This window comes from Manacus candei, unplaced genomic scaffold, assembly GCF_025592945.1.
Source record: "Manacus candei isolate 608988 ecotype Guabito, Panama unplaced genomic scaffold, ASM2559294v1 h1tg000015l, whole genome shotgun sequence".
Classification (NCBI taxonomy): domain Eukaryota; kingdom Metazoa; phylum Chordata; class Aves; order Passeriformes; family Pipridae; genus Manacus; species Manacus candei.
The window spans coordinates 15,447,705-15,469,209 of record NW_026138063.1 but is presented as its reverse complement, the minus strand read 5'-3'; the positions used below and the strand labels follow the sequence as shown (position 1 = coordinate 15,469,209).

General features: G+C 40.1%; 1 protein-coding gene and 1 long non-coding RNA gene across 6 annotated transcripts in view; one reads left to right on the top strand and one right to left on the bottom strand.

Moving 5' to 3' along the window:
• TFDP2 (transcription factor Dp-2) overlaps nt 1-21,505 on the bottom strand; it is a 57,071-nt gene that overhangs the window by 8,045 nt on the left and 27,521 nt on the right. For 3 of the 5 annotated variants that reach the window (XM_051781222.1, XM_051781224.1, XM_051781226.1), the window contains 9 exons: nt 19,899-20,002; nt 16,834-16,955; nt 14,325-14,372; nt 12,839-13,001; nt 12,154-12,300; nt 10,026-10,094; nt 9,288-9,439; nt 6,120-6,286; nt 325-430 (listed from right to left, as the gene is read on the bottom strand). In XM_051781222.1, coding sequence (XP_051637182.1) covers nt 325-430; nt 6,120-6,286; nt 9,288-9,439; nt 10,026-10,094; nt 12,154-12,300; nt 12,839-13,001; nt 14,325-14,372; nt 16,834-16,955; nt 19,899-20,002 — 1,078 coding nt within the window. Of the gene's footprint in view, nt 1-324; nt 431-3,692; nt 3,840-6,119; nt 6,287-9,287; nt 9,440-10,025; nt 10,095-12,153; nt 12,301-12,838; nt 13,002-14,324; nt 14,373-16,833; nt 16,956-19,898; nt 20,003-21,505 lie in introns of those variants that run through there. The other 2 variants (XM_051781223.1, XM_051781225.1) reach the window with 2 other exon arrangements.
• On the top strand, nt 465-9,976 carry LOC127468253 (uncharacterized). The gene is made up of 3 exons (XR_007903513.1): nt 465-720; nt 1,543-1,594; nt 9,586-9,976. It is a non-coding gene; the product is annotated as an uncharacterized LOC127468253 (long non-coding RNA).

Below are 21,505 nucleotides of genomic sequence, written 5' to 3'. Positions count from 1 at the left end.
AAATATTACCAGCCTTAAATCCACATGTAATTACCTATTTGTAGGCCATGCCCAGGCAGGAATTTAAGGTTAATCAAGAAAAAGGGCTCAAAGTGATTCTATTCTTAAGAAACATAGCTGGTATGTTCAAAATTCAAAGCATGTTGATTTGACCTTTCAAATATAATTATCAAGGAAGACAGAATTAGAGACTTTTTCACAATCAAAATCAACCATAATAAGAAAACATCTCAATTCATTCATGAAAGTGGTATGAAACAGGAGGTTACTGAAAGTACCACAAGGATATATAACTACCCTTGAATAAAAAATGATTTCATTTACCTTGATTTAGCATTGCAAGTGCCTCCAGCTGCCTCTAAGTGTGAAGCTACTTGTGCTGAACTTGAAAGTAACCCTTGGTTTATCCATGAAAATCCTGCAGACATATCTACAAGAAAGCATAACTGTATTTATGATAGCTACTTAAATTTTTTTCTTCCTTTTACAATCTTAAACTTTGCAGTTAGGATTCCATAGTTTAGTTTAGAAGGTACCAGTAGCTCAAGTTGGTTTTATGCTGTAGATGTGTCCTAGTTAATCAAGATGAACTTAACCCCTGTGTTTGTGGATGAACTCAAGCCTTGCATTGTTCCCCCCTCACAGTTATGCCTATTTCTCTGAAGCTTTTCCCCCTGTCTGAAGAGGATTCACCTGGCTGGCAGCCATATGGAGTCACAGGTACTGAAACAGGAGTTCTGGAGTCCTTCATGGGGACTTTCTCCTACAGACCAACCCTATGAAATGCCCCATCAGCTCCTGCTCTGCTTGGTGAAGTTCAACTGCAACTGTATTTATTGGGCTGAGGTGCTGCAGTCGCCCAGGTGGGTTCTGTGTTGGCTGTGTGTGTTCTGGGGCCAAAGGCAGTTTCATCCTGGTGCCCTCCTGGCTGGCTGTGGTGCAGAAATGTTACCTAATCCTAATCCATCTGCCACAGACAGAGCTGGCTGTGGAAAGCACAGACCATGGCAAAGGTCTTGTGCCAAAAGTAGGGAAGAGAAAACCTGTTGTACACTGTATGTGTGACATGTAAGGCTGTCTCCTCTCTGGGGATAGGAAGTGTTAGGGTTAAGACCATTAAAATGGTCTTGCAATAATGCTGAATTTCTTCAGGTAATTTGTTAAAAGCCCCCTGAGGGCTCTGAACAGGTAACTTACAATCCTCATAGCACTTGTTTTCAAATTCCCTAACAAGTAATGCCTGTCAGTTCTTTCCAATTACGCACATTTCTGCCAAGAGAATCAGCAAAACAAGTCCATTGACCCAATTACACTTGTGGGATTTTTTTGGGGGGGAGGTTGTTTTTAATTTGTTTCTTAGATAAGGTATTTCTATTGACCTGCCTGAATTCCACCTAAACACAAAGTTAACATCAAAACAGTTACCAAGACTGTCTAGTTCTTTTCCATGGTGCTTGCATGTGGTTCCAGCTGGATGCATTAACCAGGAGTCAGAGTCCTTACTATTAATTCTATTCCTAACGAAACGTCTGTTCTTTACAGCACAGTGGGATTGTACTGCTCATATTTATCTGGAATTGTTCTCTAAGAGCAGGTAAGAGGAATAATTAAATGTGTTTGTTACATACACGTTCTCATTTGTCCTTCTACATTCTTGTTAGGCTTTGGTTCCTTGGGATTTGGCAGTGTGCTGCCTAGGACAGGCAGACACAGCCCTGTAAAAGTGGCTCACCATGTACTGGGATGGATCCACAGGCTACCTTGTGCTGTGGAAACCTGTTAGCAGCTGGGTATTAATGTCACAAAGCAAGGCTAGCAAGAGTGGTGTCCCTGCCAGCAGCCCTTGGAACGTGACAGCAAACATTAATAAGTGGCAGTTTTAGGGTGATCTATGGAGGACAGAATAGATGAGGATAGTTAAATGAGGACACAGCTGGATGGCTTTCACTAAGATTGCCCTAAATGTAGGTTTGATGTTACAGAGAACATGTTCTGACAGCTTCCTCCTATCTTTGCAGGAGGAGGCTAAGCCATTTGGAATGACTGCATTGTATTTAGATTAACAGAGATGTATCACAGTGTTGTTTCCTGGTATTATGAAGGAGTGTACCTGTGTGTACATGCTTAATATTCCAGAAGAATAACAAGACACTGCTGGTAATCTTGTGGTTTATTAACATTTTTGGATAAGAGCAAGGTAAAAGAAAGTGTGGCTTTTGCACAAGGCAGAAAGGTGGTTCATAGATGCATATCCCTGCCTTGTATTTTCATTGCCTTACATTTCTAAATTCTATTTTTCAGTGGGCTCTGGGGAGCCAGGGAAAAAAGGAAGTTTGTGAAAGACAGGGAGTTGAAGCCATTTCCAGTATAGAAAAGTCTGTCAAAATAGAAATCTGCCTACAATGAAAGACTTATTTCTTCTAGCAGAGTAGCTCAATTACTAATAGCTCTACTTAGGAACCAGGGAAAGCAGCTTGGAAAAACCTTCCTGAAGTCCAGTCTAAGAGTGGCATTCTTATTATGAACTAGGCATATCTTGCAGCAGATACCCTTGGTAGAAATTTGTACTTTCCATGAGAAGGCTCTAAAGCAATACTCTGAGCAGCTTTAGTAGTTACTGTACAAGTGCTGCATAGGATTGTTGTTGATGGCTCAACAGACTCCTTCAGTCAGGGGGGTACTCCTGGCTCTGTAGTTCCAACTCCAGCCCATCTTCCAGTCAAGGCTTATTATACAGGTAAGTAGCAGAGCACTTCTTTGTGCAGGGAAGAAAAAAGAAGTGTTGTAATCTAGAGGTCCTAAACTGCACCACTTTCTCTGCCCACTGCCTTAGTGGGATCCACAAAGTGGCATGCTGTTACTCCAACTGTTAGTGCCTCAGAACTTTTAGTGCTTGCTTTTTTTTATCTGTAGTCTTATTTCTAGGAGTCAGGACTCAACTAACAAAGGCAGGACTTGGTTTTGCATTAACTGCCTGTAGCAGTATGTGCATGGCTCAAAAGGCAGAGGATGTTACTCTGGATATGGTTCTACGAGTTCATGCTTGTCTCAGTGGTGTATTTCTGCTCATGCAGCAACCTCACTCCCTCCTTCACACTTAGCTGTTCTGGTTTGAGCCCTTGGCTGGAGAGTTCTACTGGTTTAATTGTCAGAAACTCCTCTGCCAGACAAAAAGCCTGTAGTTTAGTACCCAGAACCAGCTCAGGAAGAGCACACAGGAAAGTACCTGGCTCAGAATGAAATGGGCAGGAATGTGTAACTAGGACTGGGACCCTGGAATGCATCTTAAGCTGGTGCAGTATCCTGTTTTAGACACTGTCAGTTAGGACAGTCAAGCAACAGAAAAGCATGTAACAAACAAATTTAAGATATACAGAATATATTACTCTGTGATGTTAATATGCCTTAGCTTTGGGTGATTTCAATGGCAGTCATACCTGGGGATCACACCAATGTAGTACTTAAAATGCATATTACAAAAGTGCAACACTTTTTTTGCTAAGACATCATGAAACTGATAGCAAACCTAGAAGACACTACTTTTAAAATTTGGGCACTTGAAGAATGGCTAAAATACATGATCCTCCTGAAAAGAAAATACACTAATAAGGTTTTAATGCACACATTATCAGTTCAGCAATTCCAAGCAATTTATTTGGCTGTTTAATGCAAACAGAAAGTTATTTCTTTTCAAAGCTGAGATGGTCCAAGGTTTTTTGTCTATTTTAAGTTTCTTTAATCTAACTGGTTTAGACTTGGATTCTTCCAACTGCTCCTCAAGTTCTACTGGCAAGCATCACAGTACAAACTATTGTTAGTGTTTGGAAGTCAGGAATTATCTGAAAAAATGACCAGGCAAAGGTCAAACTAACATTGCACAGGAAATTACTTACCTACTTAGACATATTAGAACAGGGCTGGCTTCTACAGCAGCTGAGTTCATGGAGTGACTACTGTGATTGTAATAAATCTTGATCACAATAAATTTACTTGGGGAATAAATAGGAGACCTTGATTTGTTTTTCCTGTGTAGTAGTAATTGAAGCCAATCTAGTTAAAAGGGCCATCATGACAGCTGTAGAAGTAACCATGGATTCTAGAAACCAGTGTGGGCCCTTTTATTTCACTACTCCTGCAGTGTAAGAAACAATGTTTAAAGACTCCCAAGGTTAAAATGGAAAGTTACACTTAACCAAAAATAAATAAGCAAGCAAATGCTGGATTTTCAGGTACTGTACAAAACATTTCAGTCTGTTTCCCTTATTTGTCACTTACTGCCATTAGAAACCACTATTGTGCAATTCATATCTTAGCTGTAGATTAGTGTTGTGTAATTAAGTGGCAAACAACAGACAGAAGAAGCCTTTAAAATAAATGTCCATGTGCTGGTAGCAGCACCTCTGGGCTCATTTTTTCAGAGGCTGAAACAGCTGAATGTAACCCACATCTGGATGTGACCCATTGCCTCACTGCAATTTGAGTGAAAAATAAAACCAATGCATTTGCTGTGAATTAAAGGCTCTATGGGTTCCTGGCTGCTGGTCTGCTACCAGGGAAATACTCAGTAAATAGTGTAATGACACAGGGGTTTGTGCAAATGTAAAAAACCATTCTGTTCTCTGAAGGTAAATTAACACAGGCTTAAAATTAAAAAGAAATTTTAGTTTGATCCTGGACATGTGGGAGCAATTCAGTAACTTAAGCATTGCAACACTATTAAAAAGATGTGGGTTCTACTCCTTTCCCCTCTCTTACGTTGCTGATGGTAAATAATTTTTAGTTGAAAGAATCTGCAAGGAACAAATCAAGATTTCTTTCAACTTCTCTTTTTGGTACCAGTGGTGTCTTATAAAGACTTGGAGTGTAATTTCAAAATTGATCAAAATTAAAATATGAAATCTTAGTTTTAAAATGCACAGGACAAGAGGACCAGGAAAACACAAACAAGTGTTGATAAACGTAAGCATGTTTGAAGTAGTTTGAAATGTTAAGCTATTTAAAGTGTACTAATTTTACTGAATGTAAGTGAATTTAAGTTATATCCACCAGTGTTTTGACATCACAAATTTTAAGGAATTGTTTCATTCTTAATTCTTTCACACAGTTAAATCAAGAATACAAAAACATGTGTTCAACTTCCTGACCACTTAACTATATTTCTCTTAGCAAACAAAATGGCCTTTTTTTTTTTTTAGTAAAAAGCCTGCATTTTAAAGATCCTGACATGAAGATTAAATATTGCCAACTGAAGGAAATCAATTTTAGGAAAGTTTTAAAAAAAATTAAGTGAAATGTTTGAAGTTTCCAACCTTCCTGTGAAAGACACAGTTTTATACTACTGCAATTTAAACAAGACCAGAGAAGTCAGGGCAATAGCTTTGTTCCCTTTGCTCACAAACCAAGGTCTGTACACAGGAATTCATTGGGTAACACTTCCTTTACAGATAAAGTCCCTCCAGAAACCTGAGAAAATGCTGGGCTAAGTTCAAGCTGTGGGTAGAGCAAGAAGAACACACTCTGACAATAACTAAAGGAAGTGATGGCAAATTTTAGCAGCTCTAGTCCAGTGATGCAACACTGAGTGAGTTCTAGGTTTGAGTCTGTGTAAGCATGACCAGTTCTAACAGGGGAGGTAAAAGCCTCTGCATGGGACTCCTGTCCCAAAGCCTTCGGAGCCTCTTGATTTATTTAGAGCTCAGTTCTCAGATGGCATCTGCTGGCACCTGAGGGATTACACTCAACCCATTCCAGATGCTCTTTTTCTCTCCTTTTCCTCAACTTGGGAGGAGCTGCCTTCTTCCAGTTTGCTCCTCCATACATCCAGTTACTCAAAATTAATACTAATGCATGAAAATCTGTTCTTGGTATCAATTTAGTTATTTAAGAAATATTTTTCTTCATAATGCAGCTCGCTTAGAAGTTCGTTGTTATAAATTAGTGTGAATTAAATTTACAGGACAACTGTGATATAGCTTCCAGAATTAACAGCAAAACAACTGGTTCATACACCAACCCTACTAGGTCCAATAAAACTTAGATTAATATAAATAAATTTGCTTTAGTTAACCAAGGTTATGGATTTGATCCAGAACAACATTTAAAAGTCCCATCTAACTTACCTGTGATATAGCCTTCTAAAGCTTTTGGCACCAGTGATTTTGCAGTTCTTAGGTCCTCAGCTGAGCACTTGCCTGCTTCGAGCCCAAAGGACATTCCCATTCTCTTCAGCACCTCACTGTCATCATGAATCTCGAAAGTGTTATCGAAATTAAAGAGGTATTCAAATCTGCATGTAAAAAATTAAAAGTGAGATGGTTTTGAAAAGAGCACAGCTGTGCTTTTCTTGCTTATTCTTTCTCTGTTTTTTTTGGTATGCACTGAGGTAAGTGTCTAGATTCTTCATCTTCTGTAAAGGGTCCTTAGGGAAAGAGAACTGCAACAAATGCTTTCTCTCTCCTGCCTACAGGGTTTAAAATGGCACTTTCTCAATTAAAGTAATTTCACTACTGCAGGAAGAAAGTCTAGAATTTTCAATCTCATTAAGTAGTTTCAAAGGGGAAGAGGAAGACCTTATTAACATGAACCTTCACTTGCACTAAGGCCAATAAGGTCACCTGCAGCCCTGTCACCAAAATAACTATTTTGTTTTTGCTTTGTTTTACATTTCACTTTCTGTTCTACTGTGCAACACTCCTCCTGTGAACTGACCTATTTACCTTGGTATAATTTTGCTTTTTTGGATGCAGCTAGCAAAGCAGTCTGTTCAGTCCTGAACACACCACTTCTGCTGCAGGACTCTGAAAATGTTTTTGATTGCATATAAAAGTGGAAATTGTGGTAATTGTATCACAAACTTAAGACAGCTTTAAGGAAAGCAGGGGCATCTAGACTGGCCTTAAGCTACAATCACAGGCTATTAAAAGCCTGGACCGTGCTGCTCCAGGCATCACAACATAAGGCTGGTTCCCAGTCCCTCATTTGCTGCTGACAAGACCTTTATCCCATCCATGAGATACAATCTCTGAAAGGTAACTCACTGGTGGGTCTTCCACTTGCTCTCCAAGCTCATGCTACATGCCCATTTTCTTGACAGGCTTTTTTTCCTAATATTAGCTTTCCTATACCTGGAGCCAGTAAGCTTGGAAGTGTTACAGCTCTTGTGTCTGTGCACAGAATTTTCACTTGGTGCTATAATGCTTTGTGCTGGGTGCAATTGTCAGTTCCTGACTCATCCTGTATTCCTTGTAAAATCTCTTGGTTTTGCACCTGTATTCCTTCCAGCATAACCACATTAAGAGGGAAAATGTGTCACTGTACCTTGGGACTTCTTGTGCCTCATCTTTTCAATATAATTTATAACTACTTCCTTTTTATCTGAAGACTTTGCTTTTCCTACTCCAACTTCAGAAATGCCATTCCCAGGATGCTGCTTGGCACCCATCTACCTTCTCAAACTCTAAACAAAACTTGCCCAATAACCTCTCATTTTTATTTGGGAGAAATGTCATTCCGTTTTGGCTGGATAAAGCCTGTTCTTGCATAGGAAAAAGCTTAGAGGACCCAAACTTATGTGCCTCATGATACGACATCACCCTCATATGTACGACTTTTCCAAACAATTACTTTCCTTTAGAAGATCCTCTGTAAACACAATTTTGAGTAGCTAATGCTGTGAGCTTTGCTCTTCATTGGACTTACTCACATCAATGCTTTATATAAATGTTAGTAGGAGAAGAAAGAAAAATGAAAGCCTTTAAAGAGTGGGCTGTTGGGACTGGAACCAAATGCAGGGCAAGCACTCAAGCTGACCAGTAATGGAGTTAAGCAGCACAAATACTCTCCAATAAACTACAGGATGTGAATTCTCCAAACTGAGTGCCCACTTTTGCTAACTGCCTTATTAAACAGATCAAGGTAACAGTGCTTAAAACAGAGCAGATTCTGGCACTGTTTATCTACATATTGCTGCTGCCACTAATCAGTTGCACGAATAATAACCAGAATGGAAAGCTTGTTTAATTTGGGTGGTACACTCCATGACCTCCAGATGACAGTAATACCAAAGCAGGCTATATAAACTGAAGTATTGACAACTTAAATAATTTTGGTGTGCTCACTTTTAGTAGCAGCATTTTCATACAGTTGGAGGCTGTTACATGTGTGCTACACTGCCCTAGATCCCAGATGCCAGTTTAACCTCTGACAACTTCAAAGCAACAGTTCTGAAGTTTCAGTATGGAATTGTTCAACTTCTTAACAACTTCAAAGCTCAATATAGAGCCCTGTTCAAATGAACTATATAGTGTGACTATAAAATAGGGGCATAATTATGCTAAACCAAAATTGATCCTAAAATTCCCAGCTTGGTGAACTGCAGTGCTCATGGGAGTATTCCAAAAGTTTTGTCACAGAATGTATTGGACTTCAGTCCAATTTTCTACAAAAATTCAACTTTTAATAGTATTGCTGTTTTGCATGTTGGTGCTTAGGTTACTAGAGCCTGTCTATTTTTGCTGCCTGACACAGTTCAGTCCAGGATTTGCACACCAAGAGTGAAATCTGTAATCTACAGTATTAAAGCAAAGCCAGCTATTCTCAGCTGATAAACTGTTGTGATCCGATTACCTGTTAAAGTAACAGCACCTCACACTTCAGCCATATTTTCACAGGACGAAGAGCACCAGAATTATGTAGCTGGAATATTTTCAAATTAATATAAATGCAACTATAGCAGTTTGCATACAAAGACAGTCTTTCAAATTTCTATGTAATTTCCTTCAAAGAACTAAGTGCCCCTTTTTTGGTGCTAAAAGACACTTTCAAAGTTGTTATCATCACCTCCAGGACGTTACTTTTGTGTCACATGGATCACCTTTGTTTCTGACTGTGTACAGTTTTCTGGTATATGAAGAGTAAATATTCAGAAGCAGTACCATGGCTTCATGAAAAGGTGATGCTGTCCTGGTATACAGTTTCATTTGGTTATTTCTTCTGTGCAGTGGATGCTCTTTGAAATGTCAGCCTGAAGTGCCTTTCACAAAGTGACAGTTGACCTTTCTTAACTTGTAAAGCAGTGTTGATAAACTCATTCCTATTACTCCTGCAGTTGCATTAAATATTAAAAAACCCAAACCAAAACAACAAGCAACCCCATGGAGTGACAGTTGCAAATGTAAAATACAATAATTACTTTTAGTAAGCTAGAAAAATTTCCCTTGTTTGTTTTAAGAAAAATTCCAGTCTGTAAAGAAAATAAAATTGTAAAAATTGATTCCATAAACACTCACTTGTCACTTGATATGCTGCAGTCTATAATTGTTCTTTTGCTAGTGTTGACTATTAAGAAGGGCAGCTGTATTGTGGAGTTCAAAGATGGAGGGCCTTGATTTTGCTGTTCATTTTGCTGATTTCTTTGTACCAAGTTTTTAAATGCTATTTGCTGTAAAAAAAAAAAAAAGATCACTGACAATAAAAGAGCAGACATCAGTGTTTCCAAGAAATGAAATGTCATAGGTCTTATTTACCAACTCTCAATACCTTATTTTGTCAAAAAGTAAGTTGTGGCCTGACTTTCTCTTTGCACAGTGAAGTTCACCAGGAACAGAAGTTAAAGGCAAATTTCTCACACATATCCTAATGACTATGTCCCACTCACACTCCCTGGAGAAGAAACAATAAAGGAGCACTAAAGCTTCCCCATTCCTTTGGAAAGGGCACTGGAGTCCGAGGTCTTCTCTGCTACTTTTTAAGCATTATTACCTCAGACTAGGAGCTCATTACACTGAAACAAAAGTTAACAAAAATCCCCCCTCCTCCCATGATCTGTATTCTCTTTCCCCTCTCCTTTATCACCCACTTCTCTCTCTAAAGAACTAGTTTTGAAATTCTTCTCTGGAAGTTATTAAACAGGTGCTGTTTGTGACACCACTCACTGTCTACTGATTTCTTATATCTGACTGCATCTGTATGAAAATGTGTGGGTTTAGGAAATGTACTTTCATTTATAGAAAAAAAATTAAATATACCTGCAGCAGCAGTTCTTGCAGTTGGGCTCGCTTCTGTTTTATCCTTTCAATCCGCTTCTGTTTTTCTATCTTAAAAGATAAATGTAAATGCATCAAGATATTTCCTTAGTTACCTCATCTGTTCCACTGTGCAAACTGAAAGGCTTTCTTTGAAAACGGGGTGAATTGCCTGCTCATATGAGTTTCTCCAGTAAACAGGTCTGTCAAACGGTAATTTCTTTCTTTGTCAACAATTTTAACTCCAGTAAGGAATTTATTATTACAAGAGACTATTATCTCCCCACCCATTGCTCTTCTGTACTGTGAACTGAGAGCCAATTAGCACCAAACCAAACACTTGCTCGAGGGGGTGCTTTGGGGTTTGTGGTTTTTATTTTCGGGTTTTTTTTCCTTCTGCCCTCCACTCTTTGGCAGTTGTGCACGTCCCACTGTTCTAACTGCAACCTACTGGACATAAATGTTTGGAGGCTGGGCTCAGGATCATCACCTCCACCTTTCCACTGACCTCTTTTTGTTTGAGACTCCATTAAACTCACAAGATTGCAGCAACAAATCTCGTGATTACCTCTACCCCAAAAAGGGGGTAGAGGTAACATTTTCTGTATGAGCACAGAATCCTTCTCTTGCAAGAGTTTTGTTAATGGCAGAATACGAGAGAACTGGACAAGTGTCATCATGGTTACAAGGGGTTCTTCCTCATCCTGTGCCAGCACTGTATCATTGCTCCCCAAAATATTAAACCCTTAAATTACCTCTTCATTCAACCACTGAAAATAAATGATGCAGTCTTTTAAAACTCAACTGGCCCAACCCCCCTGTCCTATTTACAGTGTTGCTCTGTGGTGGTTCCCTCCTCACACACTTCAATGTTTAAAATGCTTCCTTCAAAGCACAGTAAATGACTTTTTTTTCTGGGATTCTTAAAACCAATAAACAGTGTAGATATCATTTAGGCATGGTTTCTATATAACAATTTTTTTGTACTGGTAATCTTATTAGGATTTACACTGTAAGAAGAGTTGGCAATTTGTACAGCTTTAAAAGCAAAATTAATTCTGATTTTCACACCATAAAAATGTAGCTGTATTTTACATTCTCTTCTATTATGTCAGAGGAAGCAATGTTTTTAAAAAAAATATGCCTGGCTTCCATTTTGTGCATATGTAATTAGAGCCTGAAACAGTGAATCACATATGATCATTGAAGATAACACAAGTTCTATATTTGTAACAATAACCTATATTGAAGATAATGCATTCATATGAATGTATGCAAAGGGTAAATTTACCCATAATTTAAAGAACCCACCCTGGAGTATAATTACTGAGCACATGCATTCTCCTTGGGGAAGTGTATTTGCCAAGTGCTGTAATGGACAAGAACAGTAAAAGCTTTTCTATTACCACACCCAGAAAGACAACTGATGTAAATGACTGCACAAAAAGAGCTGTTCTGCACTGGAAAGGCACCACCCACCTCATAAGATACCTACTGCACAAATATCACAAAGCTAGTAAATATTAAGATGTATTTGCAAACAGCCATTACAGCTCGCTGCAGTAAATACAGTGACTTGTGGTTTTATTTATAGCACATTTGGCCTGAAGGACAAGCAACATTTGTGCATATAAATTCTGGCATCCCTGCAAAAAACCACTGTAACTCTTAGCCTGCTGGAAAAATACTGGAAATAACCGATAAGTTAAACTTCTTTTTTGTTTTTCTGGCAGTTCATAACTAGTATTTGACACCCTAGCAGGAATTACTTTTCAATTTAATTTACTTTGAATCATATTTCCAAGTACAGACATTAATAGAGAATTGGACTTCTATTCTTTTGACTTTGTTCTGGTTAATTCAAGCTATTACACCACTGTCCATTTTTGTTAGGTAAACAGCTTGGGGTTTAAAAAAACTTTATGTAACACATACTAAATAAACAAAGCTGAACTAAGCTTATCAAACATATCCTTTCAGTTTATTCCAATATCAAAAGTTGTATTTTCATAGTGTGCAAGAATCAAAACCAATCAGTTCCAAACTGAGAAAAAAACCCTCTTGTAAAGAAGAGCAATTCCATTATCACAACCTGGGAACTAAGCAGAATTTCCCAGGTACCTCCCCTTACCTCTAGATTCTGACATTCCTGAGCTGAGTTTGTAGGAAGGCCAATCCACCTGATTTCCTTCTTCTCCTTTGAAATGATGTTCATTGCCATCAGGACGTTGAGGGCATCGTAAACTCTCCGTCTAATATTTTTCTGATCATAAGCTTGCTAAGAAAACAATTCAGCATTAATTACAGTGAAAGAATTAAAAAAGGAAAGACAATTGAGCACATCCTAGATATCTAGAAGATAAAATGCCAAAATAGCAGTTCAAGTCAGAGTGCTATTAAAATATGATCCTTCACCTGTGCTACTCCTTGGATACCACATGAGCATGTCTGGTTACAGGTGGAAGCTTCAGGCCTGCTGGAAGCATCTGTGCAGGAAATTCCCACCATGGCAGGTCTGTCACTATTGAAAAGCCAGACAAGACCACACATGGTGGGTGCAAGAGTAGCCTTTTCTTAAAGTTAATTATTTTGGCGGACTTGTCTACTTTGTTTATAATTTAGAGGGAGTTCAATCCTTCATTTTAATTCTCTGGTTTTGAATTCCTGAGGATAAGTCTTTATATTTGAGAAGTAGTTAAGTAAGTGAAGGAAAGCATGGACTGTGGCAGGATAGTGCAGAACCAGAAGGAACAGAACCCCATGATAAACAAGACAAATCTGTAATGGTGTAACAGTTTCACCCCCTCTTCACTTACCGAGTCTGCAGCCAAGTGGCTGTTGGAATTTGTGAACTCTGACACCAGCTCATCGGCCACTTCGTTGTACGAAGTTGTTCCTTTACGTTGAACTTTTTCGCAGACTTTCATTGAAAAATGCCTCAGACCCTTCCCATTTTTATCTCCTTTTTTGCTTCTCTTACTGGAAAGAGAAAAATATTATTTTAATACATTGAATGTTAATAAGCTACTGTGTTACACAGTAAAGGGTCTACCTTTTTTGCAACAGGAATCTGGGCCATTTAAATTAAAACAAAACTGTTCTGCTTTTTTGCATCAGTTTCTTGTTTCTTACAAGTTGGCAAAAAAGTGCACTGGAGCCCTTTCCCTTTCCTTGGCTATTTCTACATGGGTTGTATTTGAACACATGCTGTGAGAAGATGCTTAAAAATAGATTTGGAATTCATCTCCAGGTAGTTTCACAAAAGAACAACCAAAAAAATCTCACAGGGTGTTTATGTGCCTGGAACCCAGATTTATGGGGATCTCTCACGTGTGTGCCTAAAATAGAAAGGCTCAGACACCCCTATTTAAATATTTAAAATACAGCAAGAGATACTAAACTTGCCCATCAGGGGAATTAAACTATGTGCCATCATAGTTAAGACAGAGGTACAAGAATTTCTTTAGTGGAGAACAAGTACATATTCATTGAGTTTTATGGTGCCAAATTAACAACTGGCAACTGTCAGGGTTATTTTCCATTCACCTTCTTCTTCCAGAAAAGCAAGAGCTTAGCTAATAGTAATAGAAAAAAACAGGAGCAGTTGGTTTTCTCACACAAACTAGATTTGGATGTGGATTACAACAGAAGCCTTTAAAAAGTTCAGTTCTGTTGTTTTTGGGTTTGGGGTTTTTTTTAATTACAGTCTGAAAAGTTCATTTGATAATATGTTTCAGGGAGATCTGTTATTTTACAGAAAAAGGCCTAGTTCTGCCAGCAGTAACAAGCTAAGGAAAATATTAAAATATTAACGTAAAAGAATGGGTTTCAAAATTTTGAACATATTTAAGAAAACAGAACACAGAAGAAAAAAAAAGAATAGGAACACCAGAAGATTAAAAAAAACCCCAACACTTCCAATCCCTACATAGATATTCAATTTGATCAACCTCAACAGGTAAACAAATAAAACCACCTTGAATGCTTTCAAAAAAAGTTTCAGAAGCAAAGGAAAAGATCATTTGTTTGCAAGTATTTGTCACATGGAAAACTAGAACAATCTTGTTTCTGAAAATCTGTTTTTCACAACTCCTGGTATCATCTGTAACAGCAAAGTTATTTATCAGGAAGTGATAAAGCTAAAAGGAATGAATTATAACTACAAGGAATAAGATCCACACAGCTTTTATGTGAAGGAGTGAAAACTGAAAGTGGGAACTGGACACCCATCTCTCTGAAGGGCAGACCTGGAGTAAAACAGGTATGACTGTGCTCATAAAATACATGTTCAGCAATACTCACCTTTCTGAAAAATCTGACTCTATAATTTCTTGAGTCCGTTTTCGCTCCCTAAGAAAAGACAATTCAAACTTAAGATGAAAATAACATCATATCTACAGACCACTAAAATCACAGTATGCAGGGCCTTGCTGGATCTGGTGTTTGCTGTTACATGTTTCCCAAAAGGGAAAAATCTGACACACAGAGATTGACAAAATCTGAGAGAAGGTGGTTAGGGCTTTTGGAGGAGGTTGTTGGAGCTCACTGCCAGACAAGTTCTATTCCCAATTTTACCATGCTTTGCCCATATAAATTTAGGTAAGTCACTTCACCTGGAACTACAGAAGTGCTGATGTGAGCTAGATAACCAAAGGCCATCAAAAAGGAGAAGTTGGGCTCCTTTGAAAATTCCTATTTAAAATTCCTCCATGTGGAACAAAAATGTCTTTAAACAGTGCCTAACATATATCCTGTATTTTCAGGCCATTGAATGTTCTGAAATCTTTAAACAAAAACCAAGGTAAACCACTAAACATGTTCATATTAGGGCTGATGCAGACAGAGCTGAAGAGAGAGACTCTGAGGAAGCAGCTGGTGTGAATTTTGCACAGGACGAGCAGTTTGCAGTCACTGGTGGTTCCTTATCGTCCCATTTACACCCACAGCAAACAGGAGCTGTGTCCCAGACTCGCATTTATTCCAGCAGCTCACACAAGGTACATTGCCTGAGAGTTGGGAAGTTACATTCCATTGTTTCTCTGTGTTTCCAAAGCAGGCTCACAGCGCAGACTCACAGCTGGAGACCTGACACTGCTGTGAGGGACACTGAACAGGAACGATGGATTTGAAGCCCTGTGCCTTGAAAGCCAGCACGTACTTGGTTTGCAGTGCAGAGCACAGGAGGCCTCTCCCTGGGCAGCAGCAGTGGGATTTCTGCCTCGGCGACCCCTGTCCATGGTGCTTAACTGGGGGCTGCAGCTGGGGTGGGGGCTGCAGCACTTCCCTGGGCAGGGCCCTGCAGCAGAGCGAGAGAAGAGCTGGCCCCTGGTCTGTGCACCAGGCTGCTGGGGGCTGTGTGGAGCCCTGAGAATGAATATGCTCATCCCATTTGATTTTGGAAATAATTTGGAGTCCGTGGAGTAAACGATGGGTAAAGCACGTAGGCTGGACTTGCAGTCTTGTGGAAGTGTCTTCAGCAAGGGCTCACTGCCTCCATTCAGCAACACCACGGACCCTTCCTCACCTCTGTTCCTCAGATGAAAACATGACCTGTGGTATGGACTTGTGCACAGATCAGTATTAACTGGTCTGCCTGGAGTCATCTTGCTCAAATGGCTGAAACAGGAGTCAGGCTCTTCGGAAATCCCGTGTCTCAACTGACAGTTAACAAACAAAAGGATGGTTCTTCTCCTTGGTGGTGGAGGCTGATGCTCTGCAACGAGGCTGCTCTGGGAACCCCCATCACTGGGTTTGGATGAAGCTTAGGAAAGCAATGGGTGTTGATTCTCTGGTTTAGCAAGTTGCTGTGACAAGTAGAGCTTGTCCCTCCTCTGGGTACTGAAAGAACATCTGCCTGGCCTCCACATTTCACAAAATGTGGAGAAACAAAGTAATCTTTGTGAACTCCTTTTTCAAATAAAATCAGAACTGAGTGCATTCAAAAAGTATTTCAGGAAATGAACAAAAAGTCAGCAAAAAAATAAAGCTTAAAAACTGCTCAGCTGGGCCTGCAGTTTATCAACTCTGTGGTGGGAATACAGTGACGGGGAAGTACAGGTCTATGACAGTCCTTGCTTACAGAGTTGTTGTTTCTTAGATGCTCCATTTCTCATGTCTAAAGCTGAAAAGGTACTACTGACATTCATCACTGATTAGAAAAATTAACCTAGATGCAGAAATAAATTATTTTTTCAGAGGCAAAGCTCTACATCTTTATTTTGAGACATCTAAGCTCAGCAGCACTGGTATTAAAACAAAATACCAAGAAATACTGTAAAGACCAGATTTAATTAGAAGAGATAAAGAATGTCATGTTACTCTGGAGTACCTCAGAACCCATGAAACTTGTTGCTAATGTAAAATAGTAATAAAAATACCACACTGATTACATTCAAAATTTTCCATTAGAGTTTATTCTTAATTGCCTCTTGAAGTGTTTTTGACAGTCTCTCCCCCTGTAGGTACCCACTGCTATGCTCAACAGCAGCACTACTTGAATAGACCATGAATTCATGAAAAAAATAAAAGCTTGTTATAACAGAACTCGTGAATTTGCGACTCCATTTTCACAAAGAAACAGACACTGCCACAAACCACAATTTAAGCAGACAGTGAAGTGACCAGTGCTTGTAGCTCGTGTTCACATGCTTCAGACATCAGAAGTGCATATGAGGCTAGACAGCACACTCCATATTCCTTTTAGCTGTGCAAGAACTAGAAACTGTAAGCCAACACACAGATACAACAGTATAAATAATAGAAAAGATCAGAACAGGCCCTCAGACATCTTTAAATAAGGTAAAAGTCTTACCCTGGGACCCAACCAGAAGCTTCTGTTATGTGTGTCTGTGTGACCATTGTTGGAGGTGGGTTATACGGACTCCCAATCAGAACACTCCCTGAATTGGTCAGTCTTTGTGGTGTGCTTATGATCTGTAAAATTTAGGAATAAAAAACACTGTTGTCTTAAGAAAAGAGAGGTTACCACAGCCCCAAATACTAAGCATTGCACTAAGAAAAGCAGTAATAATTCTGTACCAGAAGCAAGCTGCAGTCAAAATATACAGAAGAGATGTCATCAGAAGATCTTCATACAGTAAAGTAATTACAACACTGTTAAGTTTTCTAATTGTACCATATTACTGTATTATTCATATGGTCAAGAACTAGACAAATAGAAGTAATTCCTAGGTATGGCAGGTAGGAGCTGTACCTATAGACACCCAGCTGTTTCTCCATGAGTACATCCAGGCAATGTTTTGATCCCTGTAATCAATAAAACCTTCTTTCTTTCCAATGGATTTGTCTCTTGTAATTGTCTTTGGTACCAAACACAAACCAAGCTCCAGGCAAAGTGTTCCCTGCAGTTTCCAGCACTCACAAGATCCCAAGGCATTCTGGCAAGCTAATAATACAGCACTGTACCTATGGAATTCAACATAAAGTCTGTACTGTAGATAGAATTTACATTTACACAAACCTGGTGAAATTGTAGGTACAGTGGTTAACACTAAGACACCTGGTCTTAACTTCTAAATTACATCCAAGTTCACTCTTCAAAGTAGGTCACCAGAAGAATTTAGATAGTATTTATAGATCAAACAGCATTAATTACTTAATCTTTAAAATAAAACACATTTAATTACTTTGATTCCAGTATGATAAGATTCATACCAAGGTTTCTTGGACAGTGCTTTTTACTCATATACCTTATTTCACTTTTTAAAACTATTTTACTTTACTCCATTTGTTAAGTAACACGTTTAGTACTGACTGTACTAAACATTGTAGTTTCCTTTACTATTTAACTTATCCAACAACCTTGTAAGTATACAGCATATATATATAGAAAGTGTGTATATATACATAGCAAGTGTGTATATATACAGCAAATGTGTGTATATATACACACATATGCAACAAATAAGTATACAGAATTTGTTTGGTATCCATCAATACTGTTTAAACAAGCAGAAATAAATGATATGTGAAGAATCTCCCATTTCCTTAGCTCATTGTTACTGCACATCCCTCCTGACACCACACCATCATAACACATATGTATTTTTTGTCTTAAAGACATAAATTCATCTCAGTTATCTTTTGTAAACGGACAGCTCGACAGAACCAAGTGAAAACAGAAATTCAGAGAAACCGAAGCAGTGGTACGAGTGCTGTATTTCCTGGTGGACCCCGGAGCACCAGAGGTGCCCGCCCGGCTGTGTTTGTTACCCGCCGTGACCCCGCGGTCCGTGTCGGGGCCGCTCCCGCCCGGCCCGCAGTGCCACCTGGCGGCCCTGGGGACAGCACTAACACTTCATCAGTAACACTTACGGTGTTAAACTTACACCTACGGACTGAATATAAAGATTCAGTCTTAGTACGACCAAACAGTCGCACCCAAGAACCCAGCCAGCAAACAGTGCCCTCTCCACCACTGGCACAGCCATAGCCCGGGGGACTCAGACCAGTGGTCACCGTTCAGCCACCGCACTGATCGCGGGGGCTGTGCTGGTTTGAAGGACCTGGAGCAGTGGTTAAACAAAGCCAACAGCCCCTCCCAGAGCAGGGTGTTGCTGCCACAGGTGGGAGGCCGAGGCAGCGCTAACACTGGCACTGCTGAGAGCTTGTGGGCATTCTCCTTTCAATGGCCTGGCATAACACAGCTGTACCCTGGGTGTCCTAGAAGGCCTGCTTTAATGGCTACTAATAAGAAAATGTTTTCTGAATATAGATCTACCCTTGCAAACCAGCAGAATAAAAGAATGAAAAAATGAAAAGAAAAAAAGAATAAAAATTGTGTGTCTCACACCAGGTAGTGGCTTTTGCAACTTCTATCTGCTATAGAACTTAAACTGCAACTAGGGCTCACTTAAACCAAAAGCAGGGCCTTGAGAAGTCACCTGTAAGAGTAGGAACTGCATTAACAGACTGTTCTGCCCTGGTCTGGGCTATTTATTGCACTCACAAAACATCTTCTGTGGCTGAACTATTCCAGTGCAATGCTACAGGGCACATGCTCCACAAGACGTGCATCAGCACTGACACACTGAGCAGGGCTGTTCCAGGGCTGTTCCAGGGCCATTCCAGGGCTGCTCCCTGGCAGTCTGTGCCCAGTGCTCCAGATGGAGAGCTCCACACAGCAGGGAATGCTGGGAGGGGGGGTGGCTGTAATGTGTGTGCCCCTTTGGTGTACTGCTGTCCTTTGGTGCAACCCACTGAAGAACAGTAGTAATGCTGACAGGAAAAAGGCCCAACACAATTATTTATAAAACATACCAAATGCTTCTCTACTCAGGTTAAGGGCTTGGCAGGTGGGCATCAGGTCACTAGAAACTGTTCACGTTTCTAGGTATTGCTTTTTTAGCTCTCTGGCCACCAGAAAACCTAAATTTTTTTTTATACTAGATCCAAAATCCCTGAAATGTCAACATATGCCCATATACCGTTATCACTGACAGGAAAAGAAGAGTAGTTTCAACAAGTTAAATCTCTCATGGCACATCTGAGGCACTCTCTGGCAATGCTGGAGAGTATCAGTAACATTCTTAATGAGATTTTTTTTCCCCCTTAATACACTTTTGTTAAAATGTCATCTGACAAAGCTGTTTTAATTTCCACTCAAAGCCAGGCAAACGGGTGTCCCCCCAGGGCAAACACAGGAGCGTTGTTGGGAGTGGCAATTTTGGGATGCTGAGCCTGCTGTGCCCCCACGTCCCCCCCCTCCCACCCAGGTGGGGCACTTTGTGGCTGGGGCAGGAAGCAGCAAGTTCCTCACACAGTTCACATCTTTGTTTTTCGTGTTTCTACGTTACACCAACAGGAAGTCACACAGGCAGTTACACAAGTTGGCATTACCAGGGTTGCAACACTTACCATTTGGGGTCCAACATTCACATTGATTGGTCCTAAGGTTTTTGGCAAAATCTTAGTCGGAGAGTTGGTGCTGGAAACTGGCAATGTAATTACTGAAATATTACCTAAAGAGAGTGGTAAAAAGAGAGGTTTAAATTACTGCCTTAGTAACCTGTGAAAACCACTTTGGCAAATTCTCACACCGCTTCAACGTTCTGGAACCAGATTAGTTTTCTTGCCTCATTCACTGCAAACACACCCTCATGTAACAGCCTCCAGACCTTTCAGCAGATGTCACAAGGACACCTCACCAAACTACACCTTCACTATTTTACCTTTAAAATTAAACGTATTTTATTTCCAGAAACAATTTATTTATTCTTGCCTAAGACGAAGAGCACACAGCCTGCAATACCTCAGCATTAGAAGTTAAAATTATTGAGAATACTTCAACAAGAAGCCAGTATACAAATCCTATTTATAATCATAAGCATGTGTAGAAAATATGCATCCATAAACCTTCCTAGCCTTAACCATTCCTCATCCACCTATACTAGAGTGTTCTGTAAACACCACTGCAGTGAGCAAATCACAGCCTGCCACTGTACAGATGGAGTAAGTGATGCCTTTACAACTTACCCAAAGTAGCAGAGCAGGCAGCTGGATGCCAAGATAAAGCCAACCACGCCACCATGTTCTCATCCCAAGATGTTTATCATCTTTGTGATCCCAGACTGCTTCCGGATCTAACCCATCCTGCCTTCACACAGCTCAATGCTGAGAGCCTCAAAATACTGCTGCTCCTCCCCTATCCCAAATCACATCCTGTATATTGATTATTTGGACTGAATGTTTTAATCAAAATGGTCATTGCAGCACTGCTGTGTATTACAGCCCAGGAGTGCTCCAACTGCTGTGCACAAGCCATTCCAAGCAGTGAGATCACTGGCTTATCCATGGACATTGTGGCAGCAGCAGCAGCTTTCTCTGGGACATCTTCAAAGCAAGGGAGTTGGGAATCGATCAAACACCAGCCCCCATTTGTACACACAGCCCTGCTCAAAAGGGGCAGGGACAGTGGGGGTCTGCAGGCACAACCAAATGTAAGGAAGAGCTGCCACTGCCTCGTAATCCAGAGTCAGCCTGAGTCTAGCTGAGGTCTTGAGTCACAAGGACAAGGACTGGCTCCTGGAGAACTCCTTACACTCTGGCACTGCAGACAGCAACTGAGGGCATCTGAGGCTTCAGGTTCCTTCAGCACAGCACAGACACCAGCCCTCCTCCCACAGGAGGCAGCCAGCACTCAGCTCAGCCCACATGGGCCCAAGCTGATATTAGACATCCCTGGTCTTTTCTCACATCACCAGTTCACCTCCACTGCCCACTTTTCTCTTCTCACTTGGTCCTGAATCATGGTCTCTCTTTTACAAGTTATGCTAGCACACCTATGTTCTGCCATGGGGTAACTGAAAAATCATACATTCAATAATGTAATTTCTCTGCAATAGCAAGCAGGAGCAACACAATTGATAGAAAAAGATTTTATCTTCTGTAGTTACAGCACAGAAGTAGAAAAGATGTAGACATATGCAAAGTCTCTCCTTTATAAAAAAAAAATCAGAGATATG